This window comes from Diabrotica undecimpunctata, chromosome 3 (genome assembly GCF_040954645.1).
Source record: "Diabrotica undecimpunctata isolate CICGRU chromosome 3, icDiaUnde3, whole genome shotgun sequence".
Classification (NCBI taxonomy): domain Eukaryota; kingdom Metazoa; phylum Arthropoda; class Insecta; order Coleoptera; family Chrysomelidae; genus Diabrotica; species Diabrotica undecimpunctata.
In genome coordinates this window covers 130,219,001-130,241,909 of record NC_092805.1, presented here as the reverse complement: position 1 = coordinate 130,241,909, position 22,909 = coordinate 130,219,001, and the positions used below count along the sequence as shown (strand labels likewise).

At 30.8% G+C, this 22,909-nt stretch overlaps 1 protein-coding gene and 1 non-coding gene across 2 annotated transcripts in view; one reads left to right on the top strand and one right to left on the bottom strand.

Annotated features, from left to right (window-relative positions):
• Positions 1 to 17,219, bottom strand: part of LOC140437409 (cholesterol transporter ABCA5-like) — a 150,315-nt gene extending 133,096 nt beyond the window's left edge. Inside the window, exon 1 of the mRNA XM_072526920.1 lies at positions 17,051 to 17,219. Within this exon, the coding sequence (XP_072383021.1) occupies positions 17,051 to 17,054 (4 nt within the window). The 5' untranslated portion in view covers positions 17,055 to 17,219. The remainder of the gene's footprint in view (positions 1 to 17,050) is intronic.
• Positions 17,220 to 22,356: 5,137 nt separating this feature from the next.
• Positions 22,357 to 22,429, top strand: TRNAR-UCG (transfer RNA arginine (anticodon UCG)). Its single transcript has one exon. It is a non-coding gene; the product is annotated as a tRNA-Arg (tRNA).
• Positions 22,430 to 22,909: the final 480 nt, after the last annotated feature.

The following is a 22,909-nucleotide window of genomic DNA, read 5'->3' as shown; positions in this document are numbered from 1 at the left end:
TATTTAACTCTGGAGGATAAATAATCGTAACAGTTTTTGTTTTTCTAAATAAAAGCGTTCTGAAGGTATTAAAAAAAACTAATTATAAGTAGCTATTGTTACGATAAATATCCTGGCCTAAAAAAATAACTGTAAAATATATGATGACTAATGCTAATATGTTTTAGATTTTACGAGAGGCTTCGATTTACCTGAATGACCTTCCAGAATGAGTTCGAACCGATGCGAGGGAAATCCAGTTTGCCTTTACTGTTTCGCCATCGAAGGTTTTAGACTTGTCGAGATAACGGCACTGGTATATAATAACGGAACTCTAATTGAAGGGGCAGTTAATAAAGAAGATTCGCGCTCGCGATATTGTTGTTACGCTCGCCTACTAATAAATTATGTATGTTTAGTGATAAATAAACTAATATCAGTTATTGTGCTTTTTAATAAATTAAGATAAGAACCTTTTGATAAAGACATAATAAATTAAAGACATAACAATTAATAAATTCACAACACTATCTTCAAAGAGCTCTAGCTCCTTTAGGTAGCATTTTCGGACTAGGAGACTTGGGTTAAATTGTCTTAAAATTATCTGAGGAATCTCTGGTATTCGTTTGCAAAAACAATCAGATAATACTATATGATTATGGCAATAGATCTGAGTAAACTAATGGTAAAATTAAAATCCTTTTTTTTTGCTATAAACTGACCAATACAACGTTGTCATCAGTTACCCGATTCGGACTTACCCGATGCGGGAGTTACACAGTTAAACAATCAATTGTTTTCAATAGAGCTAATTTGTTTTAAAATTGTAACATTTTGTTAGTTTTTGACTATAGTTTAGGTGCTACTATATTCTTTTTTTACGTAATGAACCGGTTAAAGTAAATTATGACGTCAGCGAAATAGTATTGAATGATGACTAAATAAGAAACAAAGAAACGTTACACCAACCTAAAGTCACTTATAAAAGAAACGTAATTTATTTCCCAGAAAAATCCATAAAAAGGGAGAGTTAAGTGGATTGAATAAGCACTGGGATTTTTCTTCGGGTTAATTTATCGGAAAATGTTGGAAATTGCGATATAAAAAAAAATCCTCAATGCGTACAGATACGAACAATTTTAAAAGTAATTGATCCATTTAATTTATAATCCTTAAACTTAAATTTGGTTTGAGATTAAGAGTGTAATTAACAGTTCTATTTGTATACCTAATGACAGAAGTAACCAGACACTCTATGTTTTCTTTACAAATTTCGTGCAATTAGCTGTATATTGGTCTACAGTCTACAGTATTTCTTTATCGTAAGAAAAGGCCGATAGAAAAATAAATCTTTGTTTTTGCGCTTCATCATATCACTTCAGTTGTTGCATACTGCCCGTTAATTCTTTATCATTTGACGTTTGGTACAATATTGAAATGTTTTCATTAGAAATGTTTTAATGTTAAAAGAAAACTAATGGTATACAAAGCGGCCGAAGTTGCACTTCCTAATGAAGGGCAAAAATTTCGATATGTCTCCAAATACTAGGTATATATAATATATTATTTTATATAGGATTAAACCACAATTATTGGAATGAGAATTATATTTTACATTGGAGGGTACAGCACCAAATATGTATTTTAGGACCATGGAGCTGTCAAAAGATATTCCTTCGATATAACTTAGCAGACTTCAAAGCATTGAGTCAGTATGTTTTTTGGTTTTATCAAGCACAGTGGTACCTAGATATACGAGCGCCCTAATATATGAGTGTTTTGAGATACGAGCTACCAGCGAGCGATAATGTGCTTTGAGATGAGAGAAAGAATTGAGATACGAGGACTCGATTTTCATTCAAATTCATACCTCTTATTTGACTACTTCTAATTTGCTTTGTAAATAAAAGGTAGTTTTACTGGTAATAGATCTTTACGGCCTCGCCATAAAGATCATTTTACGGGTCTGTACGTGACCATTACTTGGACCAACAAATTAAATGGTTATAATGGTAAATTTAAAACCATGGGTTCGAAGAAGAAGATGGTGTCTATTGAACTAAAACGTGAAATCATTGAAAAACATGAGCAAGGTGTACGAGTAACTGACTTGGCGATGATGTACGGGCGTACCACATCAATGATATGTACTGTACTTAAACGGAAGGAGGTGATAAATGGTACAACGCCAGCAAAGTGGCGTTACAATAATTTCGAAGCTTCGGCCTTCTCTCCATGAAAAGATGGAGAAACTACTAATGGTGTGGGTGACAGAAAAGCAGCTTCAAGGAGGAACCTTAACACAAAGCATCATATGTGAGAAGGCACGAGCGATTTACGAAGATTTGCTGAAGCAGATCCCACACAACAATTCCACAAATAATGAATCGGAAGACTCGTTTAAAGCCAGTCGGGGCTGGCTTGACAACTTTAGAAAAAGGACCGGCATTCACTCCGTCGTCAGGCGTAGTGAAGCAGCAAATTCGGATGTAAAAGCATCCGTTCGGATGCAAAACGTTTTCCGAACTAATAAAAGCCAAAGGATACATCCCCCAACAATTCTTCAATTGTGACGAGACAGGGCTTTTCTGGAAAAAGATGCCGAATAGGACTTACATAACGGCAGAGGAGAAGACGATGCCAGGTTACAACCCATGAAAGATAGATTAATTCTACTACTTTGCGCCAATGCAAGTGGCGACTGTAAAATCAAACCTCTTCTACTGTACCATTCAGAAAATCCCAGAGCCTTTAAGTCACATAAGGTTTTAAAAGAGAAACTGCCAGTTATGTGGAGGGCAAATCCAAAGGCGTGGGTCACCAAACAATTCTTTGTGGATTGGATAAACCTGGTGTTTGCCCCTTCTGTTAAAAAATATCTACAGCAAAACAACCTATCCATGCAAATCCTTCTTGCCTTCGATAATGCCCCTGCTCACCCACCAAATGTCGAAGATGATTTACTCCAAGAGTTCAAGTTTATAAAGATTCTCTACCTACCAGCCAACACTACTCCTAGGTTGCAGCCCGTGGATCAGCAAGTGATTTCTAATTTTAAGCAGTTGTATACCAAGCACATTTTTTGGCGCTGCTTTGAGGTGACGGTTAACACAAACCTTACCCTTCGAGACTTCTGGAAGGACCACTTTAACATAGTAATATGCCTAACAATTATTGAGCAGACCTGGCTAGGTGTTACAACAAGGACCTTAACCTCTGCATGGAAGAAGCTGTGACCTGAGACTGTAGATGAAAGGGCCTGCGAAGAACTGGAACCCGAACTGTCAGTGGTAGATGAGATTGTTTCTCTTGGAAAATCCATGGGTTTATAGGAGGATGAAAGAGATGTGAACGAACTTGTCAAGGAACAGTCTGAGGAGCTGACAATCGAGGAGTATTCGCAGCAGCCTACGGTGGTTCAACGAAGAATTAGTTTTGAAGAAGAGCCAGAATTGGAAAACGTTGTCTCTACAAGAGATATAAAGAAGATCCTGGGAATGTGGGAGAAAGTTGCAGCATTCTGGATAAAAATCACCCCGAAAAAGTCACAACTGGTCGTACATCGGTGTTGTTTAACGAAACTTGCCTAACAGATTTCCGCAGTATTCTGAAAGAGAGGAAGAAACAAACCTCCTTGGATAGTTTTTTAAACGATCTGCAGATGAAAATGTACAAAGTGTGACGAAAAAAGCGAAGACCACTGACGAAAATTAAGAGCTTCCGTAAGTACTTCACTTTTTCTTATGTTTTAGAGAATATGAATGTATTTTTTGTTACTTATAAATAAATGTTTCTTCTTTTAGATACATTTTTCGTATTTAAAAACACTTAACAAAAACAACTAACGTGTTTTTTGGAGACTGGAATGGATTAATGACATTTCAGTTAATTTCAATGCTCGCTACTTGGACTAACTCTCAGAGACGAGTTAGAAACGAAGAAGACGAAGGACAAGCATAGCATGGCTAAAATGGAACTGGACGGGCCATGTGGCCATAATGAATGACGGGCGGTGGACCCAAAAAAATGACAGTGTGGATACCACGAGCTGACAGAAAAGACAGAGGTAGACCACCTACACGAAGGACAGATGACGTCAGAAGAATCGCTGGGAATTGGCTGCAGGAAGCTTAAGACCGACAGAACTGGAAGAAATTAGGAGAGGCCTATGTTCAACTTTGGATGCAGAAGGCTGGATGATGATGATGAATCTTGTCGATAATTTTTTGTGTCCATCCCTCATTATATCTGCCTTCTTCAAATTTTGTCTACGAACTTCCTAAATATTTTCTTTTTTCTTGCTAACTTTTTGAATTGTTCTCTGCTCTCTTTTGTCTAGGGAAGAGAATATTTCATTATCCCACGTGTTCATGAACCTGTCTTTTGGTCTTTTGAAGTTTTTTCTCGTTTGACATACTTGTTCCACTGGTGATACATTCTAACCATAAGGCCATGCCATCTCAGCTATGCTTCTTCTTTACGAAATATATCACTAGCAATTTCTGCCACGGAAAAACCGAATCAAATATTGAATAAGGGAATATGAGCTCTAACATCATAATACTTTAGTGATAATATCGTTATAACATTTTTGGTAAGAAGTAGTTTTGTATTTAGGTTACTACAAAGTTTGAAAAATATTTGTTAAAAATTTTATTAATAAAATTTATCAAAGTACCTGCTTTAGGAAAACAACATTCTCTATTTACGCTGATTCTGGCTAATCATTGTGTACCTACTAAAGGCATTTTTAAACTATCTTTGTATAATTAGTCATTCTCTTAATAAATCTTGACAGCGAAATTTTACTTAATTCAAAATCATGGCATACTTGGATTAATTATTTATTTTCATTGATAAATAAATTTCCTGCATCAACTTGCAGCTAGTTGCATTACCTCTACAGATTTAGTGTCACGATCATACTTGCTTGCGCATACTAAAAAAAAGAAAAAAAGTTCAATATGGGCCAAAAGGTCCACAGTACATCTTTCTGCCTCAACCGTGTGTAATTGTTTTACAGGTTATAAATTACGAAAAAATTTACTTACATTAAAATTTTGGGACGCTTTCGTATATTTCGTGCTAGTAATGTTGCTCGGCTGCCAGTGATACCTCGTTATCTTAAGATACTTATAGTGGACATTTATGCTCGCGGGTTTTTAAACCCAGTTCTACCCTACTGTCAAAGCAGACTAATTGCCAAATTGCTCTATGCTGAACGAATGTCTCAATTGAAATTTAGGTTTTATGAACAGCTGAACCCTAACATTCATCGTGAATCTTTGGTTTCAAACCTCTATTCCTCGTTTCACAGAGGTGAAGATTTTCAAAAATTAAAATAATGTTTCCAATAATATAAACAACAAGTATGTGTCATTATCAAAACTTTAAATTTAAACCACAATAATCTTAGAACTAAAATCGTTTATTTCTTCTAAACAGTCAAAGAAAAATTGGACGATGGCCAATACTTCATCAGTAGCAAACTCAGACCCTTTGTAGTATATACGCCAAAAAGAAATTTAGATTCCGGCGCCATGTAATGCATAACCTTGACACATAGCAAGATGTCAGAGGGACTTGTAGGCCAGTTAAAACGACAAAAACCTATTAGTAATTGTTTTTTAACTGTTTCATAGTATTTTAGAGCTAAATGTTATGTTTGTATGGGTTAAACCACAATTGGATGTAAAGAAAATATCATTTTATATTTATTTTTGACGTATCCGATAATACTTTTAAAAAATTATTAAAAATGAAAATTCTGAGGTTATGCACCTGTTTGTGGTGTATGACATACACGTCAAGACTGATATTTGGTTAGTAGGTCAGTAAAGAAAAAAAAAGCTAACCAAATTTTATACAGGTTTTTGAAGGTTCAGGCAGGTATATGAGGGATAGCCATCGAGTTAGAATCTATGGAGAGGGCATCACGTGACTAAAAACGACCTCACTTCGGCCATATTGTTAAGATTGTTTTGACACTTTTGACAGATCGTATATTATGTTTGTTTACGTTTGTTGTTTTTCGAATATTTTTAGTTTTATAATACTTTTATAGAAACTGTAATAATATATTGTGATAGTGGTGTGATCGTTTATTTCGGAGAGGGATTAGTTAAACAACTCAACTTGACCAAATAGTGACTCTAAAGGTATTTAGCAGATCGTAATAGATTCTTTGAGTCATTATTTTAAAGATATATTAAAAAAATTTCACCATTTTGTCAAAATTATTATTAAAATAATCGCTTGAAAAAGAACTGACTTTTACGCTTTTAGGTTATAAACATTTATAATAACTTTGATATTTTTTATATCACGTGCTTGTAAGTAGGCTCACTGAAAAGATGGTGACAAAACACAATCTAAAAGAACGAACCATCTATGACCAATAGGAACCAAAATGGCAATTGTTTTCTTCAAATCATATTATTTCCATTGTTTATTAACATTAAGAGGTGAAGATTAAATAGAGTTATAAACGAAGTTCTAAATTTTATGATCCATTTTATAGATGGCATATGTCGAACAGGAGTAAAAATGTATAACCGTATGATGATACTCGTAAAATACCGCCTGTTGGAGCTCAGTTTTTTTTTAGCATGGAACTTGTTTCGAACTAAATTGGAACGCGCTGAAAAAATTTACAATATCTCCATTTCTATTGCCCACATAAGCTTGATTGTTTGCAAATTGCGATAGCTCGATGAAATAATAAGAACTGTGCTATTTTCACCTACCAGAAAAAACGGATAATCCTGGAAAAATAGTTAAATTTTTCATATATATGTAATATCAAAAGAGAGAAAATTTTGCCGGCAATATTTTCAACTGGTATGAAAGTTTGTTGCCTGGCAATTTTCGCGAATTAAATTTTAACAGTTAAATCAAGATATGTCAGTAGAGTGATTTTGTCAAAATTTCATAAGCGAAAATTGCCAGAGGGCAACAAACTTATATAAAACCCGAAGAAAATTTGGCCGGTAAACAATTTTCTCTCGAATGTTATTCGACAAGACTATTTCACGAGACAATTAATGCACCATATCAACGAAACAATCTTTATTTATTTGTTAACTATTAAATGTACAATTATTATAAGCTATAGTAGTTTGCCCATTCTTTTCTACCAAAGCATGATTTTATGTATAATTGACCTGTAGCATTTGGGAACTCGAAGGTCCAGCTTCTGAGATTTTCGATCAACTTGTGGTGACGAATCCAGCTGCAGATATAGTTTTAGAGAGCTTTCATTTGAGTGACCCGTTTATTTAATTAAATCCTGTTCAGAAACACATTGCTTGAACAAGGCTGACACAGCTGAAAATCGATGAGAATGGTTTGTTATTTTATGTTTTTTGTGTCTATTCCAATTTTTTCAGCTGACATTTTTGTCCACTTAGATACGGTGTTGATTCTAAGTGTACAGTTTTTGAACCAAGATCCATCCTTCCAGTTGGGGTGAACGGTAAGAAAGAGTCTGTCTGATAAAATCGTTGGTCCCCTTTCTTCCAATTAATTTCAAAAATAATTTAACTGGGCATAAATTTTCGTTTAATGAATTTCTTACCAGCCATTTGTTGCTTGCCAATCTTTTCGAACCGCCTTGATTTGTTTTGGAAAAAATGCTGTTGTATTCAATTTTTAATAGTTCTTCGGTGGATAATGCTTTTGAACTATTCAAATCTTGATTTTTCGTCTGGATTACCGATGAAGCCTGTCAAAAGGGACACTAAAATATGGGTAAGAAATGACGCTTTCACTGGTTAAACCGATGACATAAATGTGTATGCTGGGAAGAAAGACGGACAAGTTGATAGAGCGCTTCGTGAGAGAGTCATGCATAAATTAGCTAGTATAATAAATTCAAAAGACGTAGTACTATGCTTTGACAGATTTTTCTGCTCAGTGAAGCTCATGAAAGAGATTCCATTTCCATCTGTAGGAACGGTTATTGCAAACAAGAAAAATCTACCAAAACTTAGCACAAAAATTGATTAGAGGAGAATCTCTAGGTTTGTTGGAAATAAATATGGTATAATTTGTGCGAAGTGGCCAGGATAGTCCAAGATACCAAAAAAGTCCTAATTCTTAGTGACTGTCACGGAGATGGTCCTATGTGCGCCTTGTATGCGCCTTGATAAGCATGTAGTCAGAAAAGATGTTGCCTGTCCAGGGGCAATTACCTTCTACAACAATTTTATGGGAGGAGTGGATTAGGCGAAGCAAATGGAAGGTTTATAAGACATGGATCGCAGATCGGGAAAATGGTGAAAAAAGGACTAGTTTTGGTTGCTGTTGTAAACAGTTGGGTAATCTACAACGATCTTCATCGAAAAAAATACCTTTTCTTGAATTTTTAATATCTCTAGCTAAAGAGCTAGAAAATAGAAAAACGAATTTCAACTCTGTGCAGAATGTTCCAACTTTCAGAAATTGCTTTACGCCATACCACACTTAAAACTGTAAAATTATGTAAAATAAAGGTTTAAGTACACTTAGACCTTTTTTCTTAAGATACCACTGGGATATGTCCCAGTTAACAATGCCAATGGGACACATATGTCCCATATTTCAATGTCATAATTAAGAAAAAAATCTTATGCAAACCTGTTTAAGTTACCTAACTATATACAAAAAAAGCTCAGAAATTATGATTTCATCTCCGTTAATTTAACTAAAAAAGTGGACTGAAATGGTTAAAATAAGTTTGTGTGACGTTTCGATTTCGACTTTGGAAACCGTTCTTAAAATACTCCGAAATGGAATTCGAAACTTCAAATAAACTTATTTTAAAGTAAAATTGTGGCTTATTCCCAGTAAAAATAGTAAATTGGATAGGAATGGAAACACATTGACAAAGTCAAAAAAAACTAAAACTAACTATAAACTAAACTAACTATAAAAAAACTATAACTAACTAAAAAAATTATTTTACAACAAAATTTAAAATTGTAAGATGTCTTGTGTACCCTTTTACCCTTATTTCCATATATGTAGTTGCCAGTTCCTAACTGATCATTTACCGTTCTATACAGTGTGCTCTCAATCGATAACAGAAATGATTCGAAAGTGGACGAAAGCAGAATCCAACAGGAATATCCAACAGGATATATTTCATAATTTATGTACTGTATACACCAGGGAATAACTGAGAACAGTAAAAGTACGATATATGTCAAGTAGTTTATTCCTCATTCCTAGAATTGTTCTATTATAAAAAAAAACAAATATTTATCATCTAAAACAAACTTATATTTAAATACTAGGTCAATATTCTCTAAAACGATTAATGGGCGGGTGTAATCGGTTCGTTTGAATCAATTTTATACAAACTTTAGAATTTGACATACATGAAACGCTGGTCGAGAAATCGAGAAACTTTGACATTGTAATTTATTTTTAAAATTAATTAAAGCCAAATTAGGGCTGAATGTTAGATGGTTCGCTTTAATTTATCTCAATTATTTATAATATTTTGACAAACTAATTATGATGTAACATCAAAATGTTTTTACCTACGTTAGAACTACTTCTGAAAGCATTTTTTGGACTTTGAGTTAATCCAAAACAGTTGTTTTATAGGCATCTATACAATTTTCATTCAAACTAGATACAATTCTATGTTGTCCTATTGCTATAGTAGCGACATATCTGATTTTTACGATGAACTGTTGACCAGATGCTTCAGTTGTAAACGACATTTGTTGATATATTGGTTTTCGAGCTTATAGGCGATAGTTGAATGGATTTGTTGCTGACTCTGTGGCTACGGGGACTACTAAACTTGATGCAGCAAATCGTGAAGCTCATCACTGATGCAGTTTGTTTTATACTAAGTTTTGGCACAATGTAAAACAGAAAATAAAATTTGTTAACAAAAAATGGTATATAAATTAGAACTATTTTTAATACCAATTATTAGTACACTATGTACACAGACACGCGCAGTTAGGTTATTTAGGTTATACCATACCAAAGAATATTCGCGAGAGCCAATTCCGAGAGGGGGCGCTCAAGATTTCAAAGATGGACGATAACTTCGGGAAAACAAATAATTTTGTCATTTGATCTCGAAGCTATAAAACGTTTAATATAAATCATTTACACGTGTGTTTTGCGAAAGTAAAAGTTGGAGTACGTTCTTCAAAGTTTATTTGTTTGTGATTCGAGTTTATACATACGGCAATTGACTCCCAAACCTGAATAAAAATAAAATTAAATGTTTGTTTTTTTTACAGTATGTCTGAAACACGGAAAGTAAAATTTATATTGTCTCAATTATTTTTGGTGGTTGCAAGGTCGACAGAGATCTTTAGTTGAGGGTGAGGCAGTTTTTGGAGCTGGCCACGTTATATTTTGTAAATTACGCCTTATGTTTTCTACTAATAACTTCATGAGACCTTTGGGGCAATTTAGCTGATGGAACAGCATCTTTCTTCAGTCTTCTCAATTTAGTTTCAGGTGTTACTATAAAGTAAATTAAATATAAATATATTAAAATATAAATAATATTTTAATCAACACTTACTTGGAAAGTAATCGTTCTCAGTAAAATGTAAATTGCACATAGTCATGTACTTGGTTACACGTTTGCCGATTCGCCAAATGCATTGCCAAACTTTTATATATGGAATTTTTTGTTGTGAATTATAATAGGATGAACATTGAGAAACACTGCAATAGTTTTTTGAAGTGGAAGTCATTGTTAATTACAATATAAACCGGTCGCTAATATGTATACAAATTAATGGCAATTTCAAGGTTTTCCCGAAGTGGATGCTTTTGAAATCTACCACCAGGCGTCGCCCACTTTGCGGTTCCTCGCGGATAGACGCATATTATACCATAGTATGCGCAAAGAATATAGACGCATATGCGTCTATATTCTATTCTTTGGTATGTGTCTATATTCTTTGACCATAGCGTCACATTGGTTTTTTTAAGGTTAACTTGTTTTTGTTTTGATCTAAAAGTTGTGTTTCATATTTATATTAAAATACATAAATAATAGAAATGTCTTGGTCAACGGAAAATATTTAATAAACATTTAATAGAAGGTTATGAATCAAATCCATGTTTATTTAATGTTAAACACAAAGACTACCATAATAAACAGAAGAGAAATGTGGCACTAAATCATTTGAGCGAAATTATTCAAAAGCTAATTTCAGATATACAAAGGAAGTGGAACGGAATCCGAAATACTTATAGTGCAGAACGAAGAAAAGTTTTGGAATCTCAAAAAAGTGGTGCTGGAGTAAATGAAGTAAAATACATTACAGAATTTGTAAGTAATATGTACAGATATATGTTCCAAAACTATGGTACAACAGTAAGCTTCAGTTTTTAAATGAATTCTTGACAATTAGAAGGGCAGTCTCATCATTTGATATAAATGAAACAGCCAGTACTTCAAGCAAAGAATAGACGCATATAGAAGAATCTTTCACTGTCATCTTTTGGCGTTGGCAAAGGTTATACACAAAACAATCAGAAGTTGATCATGATTTTAATTCCTTATTTGTACCACGGTCATGTCAGCGCTGTTACTGCTTCTAAAATAAGAAAGAGTGGGGCAACAAATGCAACTTTAGATATTTTTATATTATGTAGATGCCGCGTGGTCGTAGAATAGCATTAAATTTTTTCATTTTATAAAATTTTTTGAAGAAAATAAAATATTATTTTAACTTTTAATAAACGAATCTTATTAGAAAAAATATTATTATTCTAATGTTTAATTTAAATATGTACAAATCTACAAAAAATAATATAATTAAAACTCTCTTCTAATAAATTATAAATAAAATCAATTACCGGGAGAGAAAGCTCAAAAAATTGTAAGGCGTTTGGATCAAAAAACAATTCCTGATCTTGTTCATCATCATCATCTTGGTGCTACAGCTCTTAGAGGGCCTCGACCTTCTCAAGCTTTCTACGCCATTCTGTTCTGTGCATTGCTTGCATTTTCCAGTTGCCGACTCCGATCTTCTCGGTATCTTGTGTTACCCGTCCATCCACCTCAGCTTTGGTCTACCCCGTCTTCTCATTCCCACGGGTTGCGCTGTTAGAATCTGTTTTATCATGTTCGATTCAGGGGCCCGGGCTAAATGTTCTGCCAACTGCAGGCGGTTTCGCTTAATTATAGTGGTAATATCTTTCGCACCAAACGTGTGCTTGTAGATATTCTGCAGTTCAAAGTTATATCTACGCCTCCATATTCCGTTCTCACAGACCGGTCCGAATATCTTGCGTAGCACCTTTCTTTCAAAAATCGATAGAGCGGATTCATCTGTTTTAGTTAGCGTCCATGCCTCTGATCCATATGTGAGAACGGGGACTATCAGTGTTCTATACAGCCTTATACGAGTTTTTTGAGATAGACGTTTGTTAGCTAAGTACTTTGATAGACCATGATAACACCTGTTTGCTTCCTGATCTAGTTGGTATGCTATAATTCTCGCTTCGTTCCCGCTGAGTAATAACTTGCCTATTATTACAAATTAATTAATCATTATTAACATTGTTATAACCAAATTAATATTAGCTAAGAGCAGCAATATTTACACATAAAAGGTTTTTAAACTATCTACTATTCTTACCTTTAAAACGTTTATAATTTCTCATATATTTTTATTTTACTTTTTTTGTTTTTCAATATCTCTTTAACATTTGTTTTAACAAATGTCGGTAGTATCTAGGTTAAATATATATAATGAAAAGAATATTATTTAGTTGAATATACTATGTAGTAATTAAACACTAAGTTAACGTTTGGCTTTATTTTTAAAACCAATAATTTATTCATTCATTCATATATGAATAAAAAAATCAATTATGAAGATTATATTTTAGTAAATGTCATAAAATTATACATAAAATGTATTTTAATTTTAATTATTGTTATCAGTTTATTTTCAATTAAGTATAAATCAATTTAAGACTATATTGTAATAATTTCACCAATATTTATTCATTGTTAAAATTATGTTTTACTAGCAGTTGTTATTTTAAAACAAAATTAAATAGTACCCATACAGCGTAAAAACTGTCACATAGACTATTCATTAAAAGTTACTGTTAAATATTTCAAAAATAATTCAGGAATGCTTTTTGTTGTTATTAAAAGATTATGGATGAAATGGAAGTTTGGAAGTTTCGGCGAAATGGAAAATTTCAAAATTTAGTAAAAAGTTCGATTAAATACTTTTTTTGAACAGGACAATTGTTCAATGAAATAATTTCGAAAATAGTCTAAAAAGTTTATTGAAAATTCCTGAGAAAATTAAATTTTTGGTTGAATATATAAATTTTTTTAAAATGTTTCGTAAATTTTTGGGCAAGAAAACAGTATAATAAAAAGTTACATGGCGGTTTTTCGTAGAGTAAGAACAAATCCATTTTTAATTCAAAGTTTAATTCAATACTTTAAATATTGTAAATTTCATACCTTTTTAACTTTTAACTTTAACAATTTAATATATTAAAAATAAAGATTTTATTGTGTAAAAAAACAAAAAAAAAAAGACAGTTTGCAAATCAATGGCGTTGATTAAGCGTGGATGCACAAGTTAAATAAGTAGCTCCGTTCATACTCCTTTCCCACTTCCTCCTAACTATATCTTTCATGATGGTTTTAAGCCAACGGCCACGGTTTGAGTTTATACAGTCGCCCTCTTAAGGATTGTTTTGAAGTATAACTGTAACAAAATCGCCCATTTGAACTGTTCTTCTATATGCGTCTATATTCTTTGCGACAAGTAATAATTTAAACATAGTATATGAAGTAGGTTATGATGGCATTTTATCACCACTTTCAAATGAGGTTCAAGAAGTTCTAGATGAAGTGTATGAGACACCAAATAAAAAAAGAAGAAAGTGGAACCATCATTAACTGATACTGATAAAGCATCACATGCTTTATACAGCATTGCATCTGCAATAAGTAGTAGTAGATAGTAAGATGAAAACTCCATTTATGAAAAATATGTGGAGAAACTTTCAAAAATAAAAATCAAGCTCAACTTGAAGAGTTAGATTAAAAAATTAGTAGGTAATTTATTTATCTAATTGGTAAAAAATAAAAAAAATAGATTGTAGTAAAAATTGTGTTTTATTAAATATAAATGTGTACATGTACAATACTATTTTAATTAAGACATTACATAAAACATGTATTTTGCGAAGGTATTTTATTAAATAATTATTAAATTTATCTCTGACAGATAAAGCAATTTCTGCTGGCCTATTAGGAATTTGTGATTGAGATACGTTTATTAAACTTGCATCCATTGTCTCAGTTTCTGCATATGTTGAATTTTTAAATTAAAAAATTGTGCAGGACACAACAGGCAAGAGTGATTGCTTCAACCTTATCTGGGCTCAAATTTATTGTTGATAAAAGCACTCTAAACCTATTGGACATTATGCCAAATTCATTTCCAATAATTCTCTGTGCTTGAGACAAACGATGATTAAAAATTCTTTTATCATTTGATAAATTTCTTGTGGGATAAGGTTTTATCATGTGTTCTGATGGGGGAAATGCATCATTGCAAATGTGGCACATCAATGTTGCTCATTGGTAAATTTTGTTTGGGAGGAAAACTAAGTATATTTCTATCCATGGCTTTTTTGGGCGAGGATTCCCTGAATACACCACCATCCCTGATTCTCCCATTTACTCCTACATTAATATATAGCAATTAATATAAAGCATTTGATACTGCCAGTAGTACTATACTAAACTGTCCTTTATAATTACAAAAATCCACAAAAGTTAATATGCTTGCTATCAATTATTGTTCCAAGGCACATTAAAAATTGTCAAAAATGTTGATGAAATTCTAACTCAGACCACATCATAAAATATCAGACCACAGGTACCTTAAATATGCAGAGTAATCTATTTTTTTATTTGTGAAATATCACAGTGCATAGTTACTTATTAAGTTTTGGTAAGTGAAATGTGGTGTAAGTTTAGTTATTTATATAGGTTTTATAAAGAGCATTAAGTAAATATTTGTAGTAATATGTTTTTTAATAATATACTTGTTAATATCTATATTTTAATAAACAGTTATATTTTTTCCATAATAACAAAGAACTTCATCACCAAATGACTGCCACATTATTTTATGCAGATACTAAAAAGCTGTACCTACTTGGGACAATCATTTGAAATTTAAATAGTGAATTTTTTATGTAGATTCACAATTCATATAAAAAATTTTGTGACGAAAAACGAAGGTCTTTTCTTTTCATTTGTATTTTTAGGAACATAGTATCTGAAATTAATATTTCTATTAAAAATCCCAAAAAGTCACGTGGCTGTTACTGTTCCTACAAAATAAGCACAACAGAAATGACGAACTGTAAGTGAAGAAACAATGATAATAATGATTGATTGGGAATAGGAGGTTATTTACTCATCATAAATGTACAGGCAGTTAAGCTTTGTTCAATTTTATATGTCAGCAAACTTTATTTCAAAAACAAATTACAACTCTATTAGATGATCACCACTGCATGTATTACTGCTGAAATTGAACTAAAGACGAAATTGTGCCATTAAATTTATTGCTTGCATATCAAAGCAAGCGTCTGGATAAAATCTGCCTTGCACAGAAAAAGGTGATTATTTATTCCCATGGATGTGGAATTGGATCAAACAACAAGAAAGTTGTGTAGCTAATGCACTTCTTAGTTCTGAAATCGAATATGTAGTGATCATTTTCAAAAATACTTCAGAAAGAGATCACACAAATTGATTCTGCCTATTGTTTGACTAAAAAGAAATAGAAGAGGAGAGAATTTTTGCCTTCCATGTCAATATCCAGATTAAAACTGAAATATAACTATTGTGCTTTAAGTTTTGCTTTATCACTAATGATTTTTTTATATTAATTTTAAAGTAAAAAGTAATTTATAATACAACACTTTTTCATCAAAGTAAAAAAGATCCTACTATCCTATGACCAATTATCTAATATCAGAAATATGAGCCTAATGTCAGTATCTACCATAAAAAAGATTATCAACAAGAAAGTTTTATCTTTTGGTAGGTCCGAAGACAAATTTTACCATCTGATGTAAGTTCTAGGACTAAACTTCAGTTTAAACCAAAAAAACAAAACAGAATTTTTTGTAAATTAATGTTAATATTAGAATTATATCTTAGTTTTTAGAATAATTGCTGCGTTTTTAGATCTTATTTAGAATTAAAATAGTACATATTTTAACCAATCTAATTTTAACTGAAATACTATTCAAGTATTAAATAATCATATTTACAAAATATTGTGGATATCTGGCATGGTTATTTTAGATAAATTAACTTCTACTATCTTTATATTACACAAAATTTAAACTCCGGAAATATTTTTGTTTCTCTTGGTCTTTTCAGAGAAAGTGTTTTTCTTTCTCCTAAACAATTTTGCTTTTTGAGGGGATAAAGTTAAATTGCTGTGGAAGTTCCTACATGTCATTGTTTTTTAGTATGTTACTCATAAAAGATTTAAAAAATTCAATATCATTAATACATCAGTTCACAATAAAAATCTAACATAAATAATTCAGGATAGCATATCACGTCAGTATCTATCTACATGTAGAACAAATAAATCCATTTTTACACATCTATTATCTAGTTTTGTAACTAAGTAAATACTCTATTAATTAATTATTTTTGTTTGTTAATGTTTACCAAATTCAAAATATTGCTTCTTTTTAGTTTCCTTTGTTATCATGAATGAATACCTACTTGTGGTTTATATATCATGTACAACTGTTGCGTGTAGTTTTAAAGGAAAAAATCGATGAAAAACTACTAAATTAATTATAAATAGAATACTAATTTTGGACATAAAGACACCGTTTAATATCCACAACTAAAGAGTTATTTACCAGTAATTTAAGAATTATTATAAAAATGTATACATAGATATATAAATATATGTTTTATTCCCTAATAATACTTAATATTCGATTTCTAGGAAAATATGAAATTTTTACCTTTTAAAATCAATAGTACTTAAAAATTATAAACTGATTTTTGACTTACCCATTCTGATATATCACAGCTCACAAATCTATATTAAATCACTTTATAATTCAATTAAGTAACCATTTCAACCACTAATGAAAACTGAATGTGAAAAATCTAATTTGTGTTTGTATCGACCATTGAAAAACTGTCAGAAAATAGAGGTTATGTCATGTTTACATTGATTTTTTGTATCTTCCGATTTATTTGTGTAATGGCCTCTGGTCCCTTAGTTTCTTGTAAAGGGTTATTGTGAGAACAAATTTATTTATATATTTTATTCTTTCTGTAGAGTAGGCAACACATATTTCAAAGGTATTGTTGCTTTGTTATTTTTTTTATATTATGTGTGTGTGTGTGAGGTCTGAATATAGTTGGGTTTGGCAACTACTCCATTTTCCATATTTCCTGATTTAATTAAAATCAAAATTTTTGTGTGGTTAAACTTAATTGTCATTATATCTTTTCTACCTTTTTTATATGCACTTGATGCGCTTTACGAAAATTACTAATTACTTCCTGCTAAGTTGCTGTGTACGTTATCTACCTTTAGTACAATACAATCCGGTGATTAAAAAGTTAATTTTAGAGAGTTTTTTTAAGCGAAGCTTCTATACTGGGGTTGTATTACTTTTTTCTCTATAGTAAAATGCTGAGGAGAGCGTTCACGGAACTATCGCCACAAGATCGCGTCGTCACGGGTAGCGTCATAAAATAGCAGTTCTTAATAATTACCAAAATACAGACATTAAATGAGAAGCAAAAAATTAAAAGAATATTTATCAATAAAATATTCGATTTGCAACGATTGTCAAAATTTAAAAGTCATAAATATCATCCAGTTAATAACAATATTTAATCATCTGTTTAATTTTCTAACACACTGCTTGTTTTAAAATAATTTCATATAAATACAATTATTATTTTTAAACATATTTACCTATTTTATATAATAATTAAATTTATTATCAAATGATATTTATTTATATTTTATTATATGTAATTTAATATTTGGTTTGAATTTGACATAAATACCAAATAAACTAGGTATGTTTTGTTAATACGTCAACAGGTGATGTTAGGAGCAAACGTAATAATTCATTAAAATATTTTAAGATTTTAATATAATATAATTTGTTTAAAATATAAATAATACATAAATAATAAAATTACTTTATCAATTTTAAAAATATTATTTAAATTGTAAAAATATAGAAAACATAGTATAGCTTCATATAGCTTCGTATAGCTTTCAACATCATAATCATAAGCAAATCAACTTTTTGACAAATACGCAACGTGTTAATAACACAATTTTGATTTTTTCTATATAAAGGAATGTAGTAAAATAGAACCAGAAGTGCCTATTAAATGTGGAACAGTTTGTGGCGTCACAGTCCTATTTACATATAGTCATTGGTTTTCAGCAATTCAACATTATATTTTATATTATGCAACTGTGAAGGGCGATTTAATTATTTTTTATTTAGACATCGCGCCAACAACAGATTTTATGTCTCTTCTAAAGCTGTCCTCACTTCCCTACAGATATCAGCTGGACCAATTTCTCGACTTTTCTTTATTTTTTGCTTAAGCAACTTCTTTGTTTTATATTAGGTGATCATTGCTATTAGTTCTCCGTAACTTCACTTTTTGTGTAATAAATAGAATAATACAAGTATCGTATTATTTTCATTTCGGATACATCTAATCTGATTAAAATTTTTTGATTCCTTTGCAATAAATTTTGGCTATTTTATAGTATATCTTTGGTTCACCCTGTAGCTATATAATTTGCCTACCACATTGGGTATCACTTATAGGGGGTTGAAAGTGGGAACTGAGCAATTACTGGGCTGGAGATAGGGTAAGCAAACACACCGAAACGTTTCCGAACGGTCACTCTTGGTTTGGTTGGAGAGCTGGTCGTAAGTAAATGAATAAAATAGGGACTGGAAAGGGTAACTACAGAGAAAGAAATCAAAAAATACTTACATAAATTTCCTGGGCAAAACACACAGGAAGGTTCCTAAACTATTTGAAATGGACGCCGTCTAAAAGAATCTTCCTCCTGGATGGATAGAAAGGCTTTTCTTTTCTAAAAAATATTAAAGGGTTAAAATCTTTTTAAAGGAAATAATTCTACAACTGCTGATTTAGAGAGAATCATTACATATTTATTATTACTTCACATCAACAGTTATTACAAATAATATTAACAAAATTTATCAACAGAACTTACAATGGCGCTATTTGTAACCATTTACAACAAGCTCCAGTCGTTGGGCGATACTTGTAGGAATTAAAATTATTATTAGAAATGAAAATATTTAAATTTTTCAATGGAGCTTACATTGAGGTTAACCTTTAAACAAAGCAATTGAAATCTATGGTTATGTTATGTGCCAATTGTCAGTATTCGCGATTGAAACTGAATGTAGAGGGCAGGTCGATTGCAGTGTCATGGCCGGTATAAATGGTATAAACAAACATAACAGTCTAATGTTTACCATTGGTTTTGGATGTTTAGTTTGGTTTAAGACGAGTTATTTTTATTATTTAAAAATGGAAATTATCCTAATGATATCGTTGAGTATTGTGGTGAAGCAAAGAGACCATTGGTTGAAGGGGAAGCAGTTTTCAAGTAATGAATTCTTAAATTTTAACTTTAATGGTTGGAACTGGCTTGTGTATTGGTGAATTTGTATATTTTTTGTATAAATATTTTGTGTATACCTGGGAAACCATAGTATAATGTTCTGTGTAATGTTTGTCTTATTAATATATTAATGTTAATTTTTATTTTATACTATTTTTTGACATATGTAAGGACTTTATTGTACATTAACATAAATAAATAACTTGAACTTGACTTTATTTACTTTATTTATTTATTAATAACTTTATTTATTTATTGACTTTATTGTAAGATAGTTCATTTGATTACATGAAATCAACCTTAACTTGAGATCACCTGTCAGAAAAGATCATAGCACATGATTTGCCTTTAAAAGATTCCATAATAAATCATGAGGAAAAAACCTCATGATACTATCCCAACATAGTAAGTTGTGTTAATTTCTGTTATTTAAGAAAATAAACTATGTATTCTCAATATGTTATTGACGAAATGATAGCGGTATTTTCTTTTTATTGATTTCCTCAAGTTTTCCAGTTTCTGCTATTTGTGTGATATTAGTTTGTATTCAAGTTAATTATTAGTTTTTTGTTAAACATTACTAATTATTTTCCAATGTTATGCTTACTTTGAAAAATTTTATATATATTTTGTTTCAATGTAAATGGTATACCCGTTAATAAATAAATAAAAGTTTAGGAAAGAGAAATAGGGACATATCTTTCCCTATTTCGCAATAGGGGAGGAACAGAACAATATCGATTTGATTTAAAATACTTTAACGTAGTCATAATGCTGAAATTTACTAAAAAAAATTAATATTTCTATTCAAATCAATTGCTGTCTCGTTTGTTTATACCACTTTTAGTAGTTTAAATTTATTCCGCCAGAGGTCAGATACTTTGTTTTCAATCGCGAATAGTCCATTCGCTTAGCTCGGGCATATTTTGACAGATTCATAGTCGGAAACCTACAACACAACAATCCCTACTTCTCAGTAATAATAGCTCAAATATTGCAGACTTCTTCCTTCGAAAAAAGAAGAATTATTCTAAATAGTGGAAGTATATACTAAACACATAAAATTTTCCCTGTATATTTAAAATATAATATATTTGAGTTATTACAATTTAACATATTGTGGTAAATATTTGTATTATTCGCGTTGTGTATTTTATTTAATATAGTATTATTGTTTTATTGTTTTGTTTAATTCTTTTGTTAGTTATATTTAGTTAATTAGTTATTTCTATTTTGAATTTTATTATTATGGATATTCAAAGTTTTCCATTTGTTCCATCAGCTAATGCGTTGATAAGATTTTCTTTAATAACTATGATAAAAAGTTCTTTAAAAGTTAATATTTTTAGATGAGTAAGAATGCTGTTAAATTACAAGGTAATGAAACTATACAAGGGTTTATTCAAAATGCTTACCATTTTTTTTTTAAATTATTTGCCGAATGAAAACCCTGTTGACGTAAGTTGATCATTAAAATATATTTATCGAATTATGTAAATGTTACGTAAACCCTCACTTAAAAAAAAGTCGCAAAAGGAAATTAACGACTGACTTAAATGATAGCGTCAAAAATCAAATTCGCTTAGAAATTTATAGCATGTATAAAGAAAGTAAGTTTCTATTATATATAAAAAAATATATTTTTTCCATAGCTAATGTTAAAGTGTTGCTATAACAACTGTTTTGAGTAGATAAAGTATTACTTTAACCGCAAGGGTAGATAAAGTGACACTTTAACAGCAAGAGTAGATAAAATGTTTTAACTTTTTTTATTCAATAAAATTTACAAATTCAAACACATTAAGGATTAAAAACAACTGAAATTTTACAATTAACACTATTAGAAATATCTATTTTTGGAGCATCACAACTTTCGTTTGCTTAAACACTTGATTCGAGGTACTGGATTGATTTTCTGGTCCGCCAAGTATACACTTGGATACAGCAATCTTATTGCCTATTGACTTTTTAAATAAAATTTTTTTATAATTTTTGTGCTAAAAATTACAATTTTCTTTGAAATTCTATTTTTCACCTGAACTTGAAGTCTTGCTATAGAAAAAAATGCTCGACTGACGTCTCGACGCTAACAAACGCTCTGGAAGATAAAGTACAATTTTATCGTCTTGTACAATAAATAACTATTTATAAAAAAGTTGCGCCAAATGTAAGCAATCAACTTACCTAATATTTATGGTAGCATTTAGCTTGAGTTTCTTGAGAATGGTTTCAATAAACAAATAAAGTTTAATATTATCGTTTTATAATCGTTATTTTATCGTTATATTAAAGTTTTATATTAATAAAAGTGATGATAAAGCTGATGACGCCGATTAAGCAATATTTTAAACGATATATAATCACAAAAACGTACTCAATCTTTATTCTTAAAATTCTTTCTTCAATAGTGGTATCTCGTACCTCTAATAATATTAGCTACATACTTTCCTCCAAATATTTTAATACTTCCTTTCATGTTCCAGCCCATTTTTTCTATTACTTTTGTCCCGGAGCGACCTTTTTCCTTATCCTTTAACATATATATTACTTATTTATAATATTGAATATGTGCTATTACTGTTTTTTTGTAAAACTTTCTAATGATAAGAATTTGTTTAATTTTAAAAAACTGGTCTCCCCATTTTGTATCAAGGGAAACGCCACTGACCGTGTGGCCTAATGGATAAGGCGTCGGACTTCGGATCCGAAGATTGCAGGTTCGAGTCCTGTCACGGTCGATTCATCTTTTTTGTTATTTATTTTCGTTTTCAATAATTATTTTAGTGAAATTTACATTTTATTCTGTTATGTTTATAGCATTCTATTTACACCATAACTTATATTTAATAATTTTTAATAGTATAATTATGTATTTGATTGAATATATTAAAATATAATAAGATCACTAAAATATCTAGTATTTTTTGGAATTAACCACAATCTCAAAATACAAGATGTGCATTTTGAAAATGTTTTCCGAAGTTGAAATCGAGACGTTAAAATGACCCTATTTTAAATTAAAACTGGTTAATTTACATTAAATATACTAAATAACGTAAAAATGCCAGAATAGTTTCAGAACCATAACTACTAAAGTAATATTATAAGTATAATAATAGAAGTTAAATAGTATGTTTATATGGGATTGAGCCACTAATTGATTGTATAATCACTTATAATGATAATTACATTTTTAACCAACGCAACGTGTGACCTTT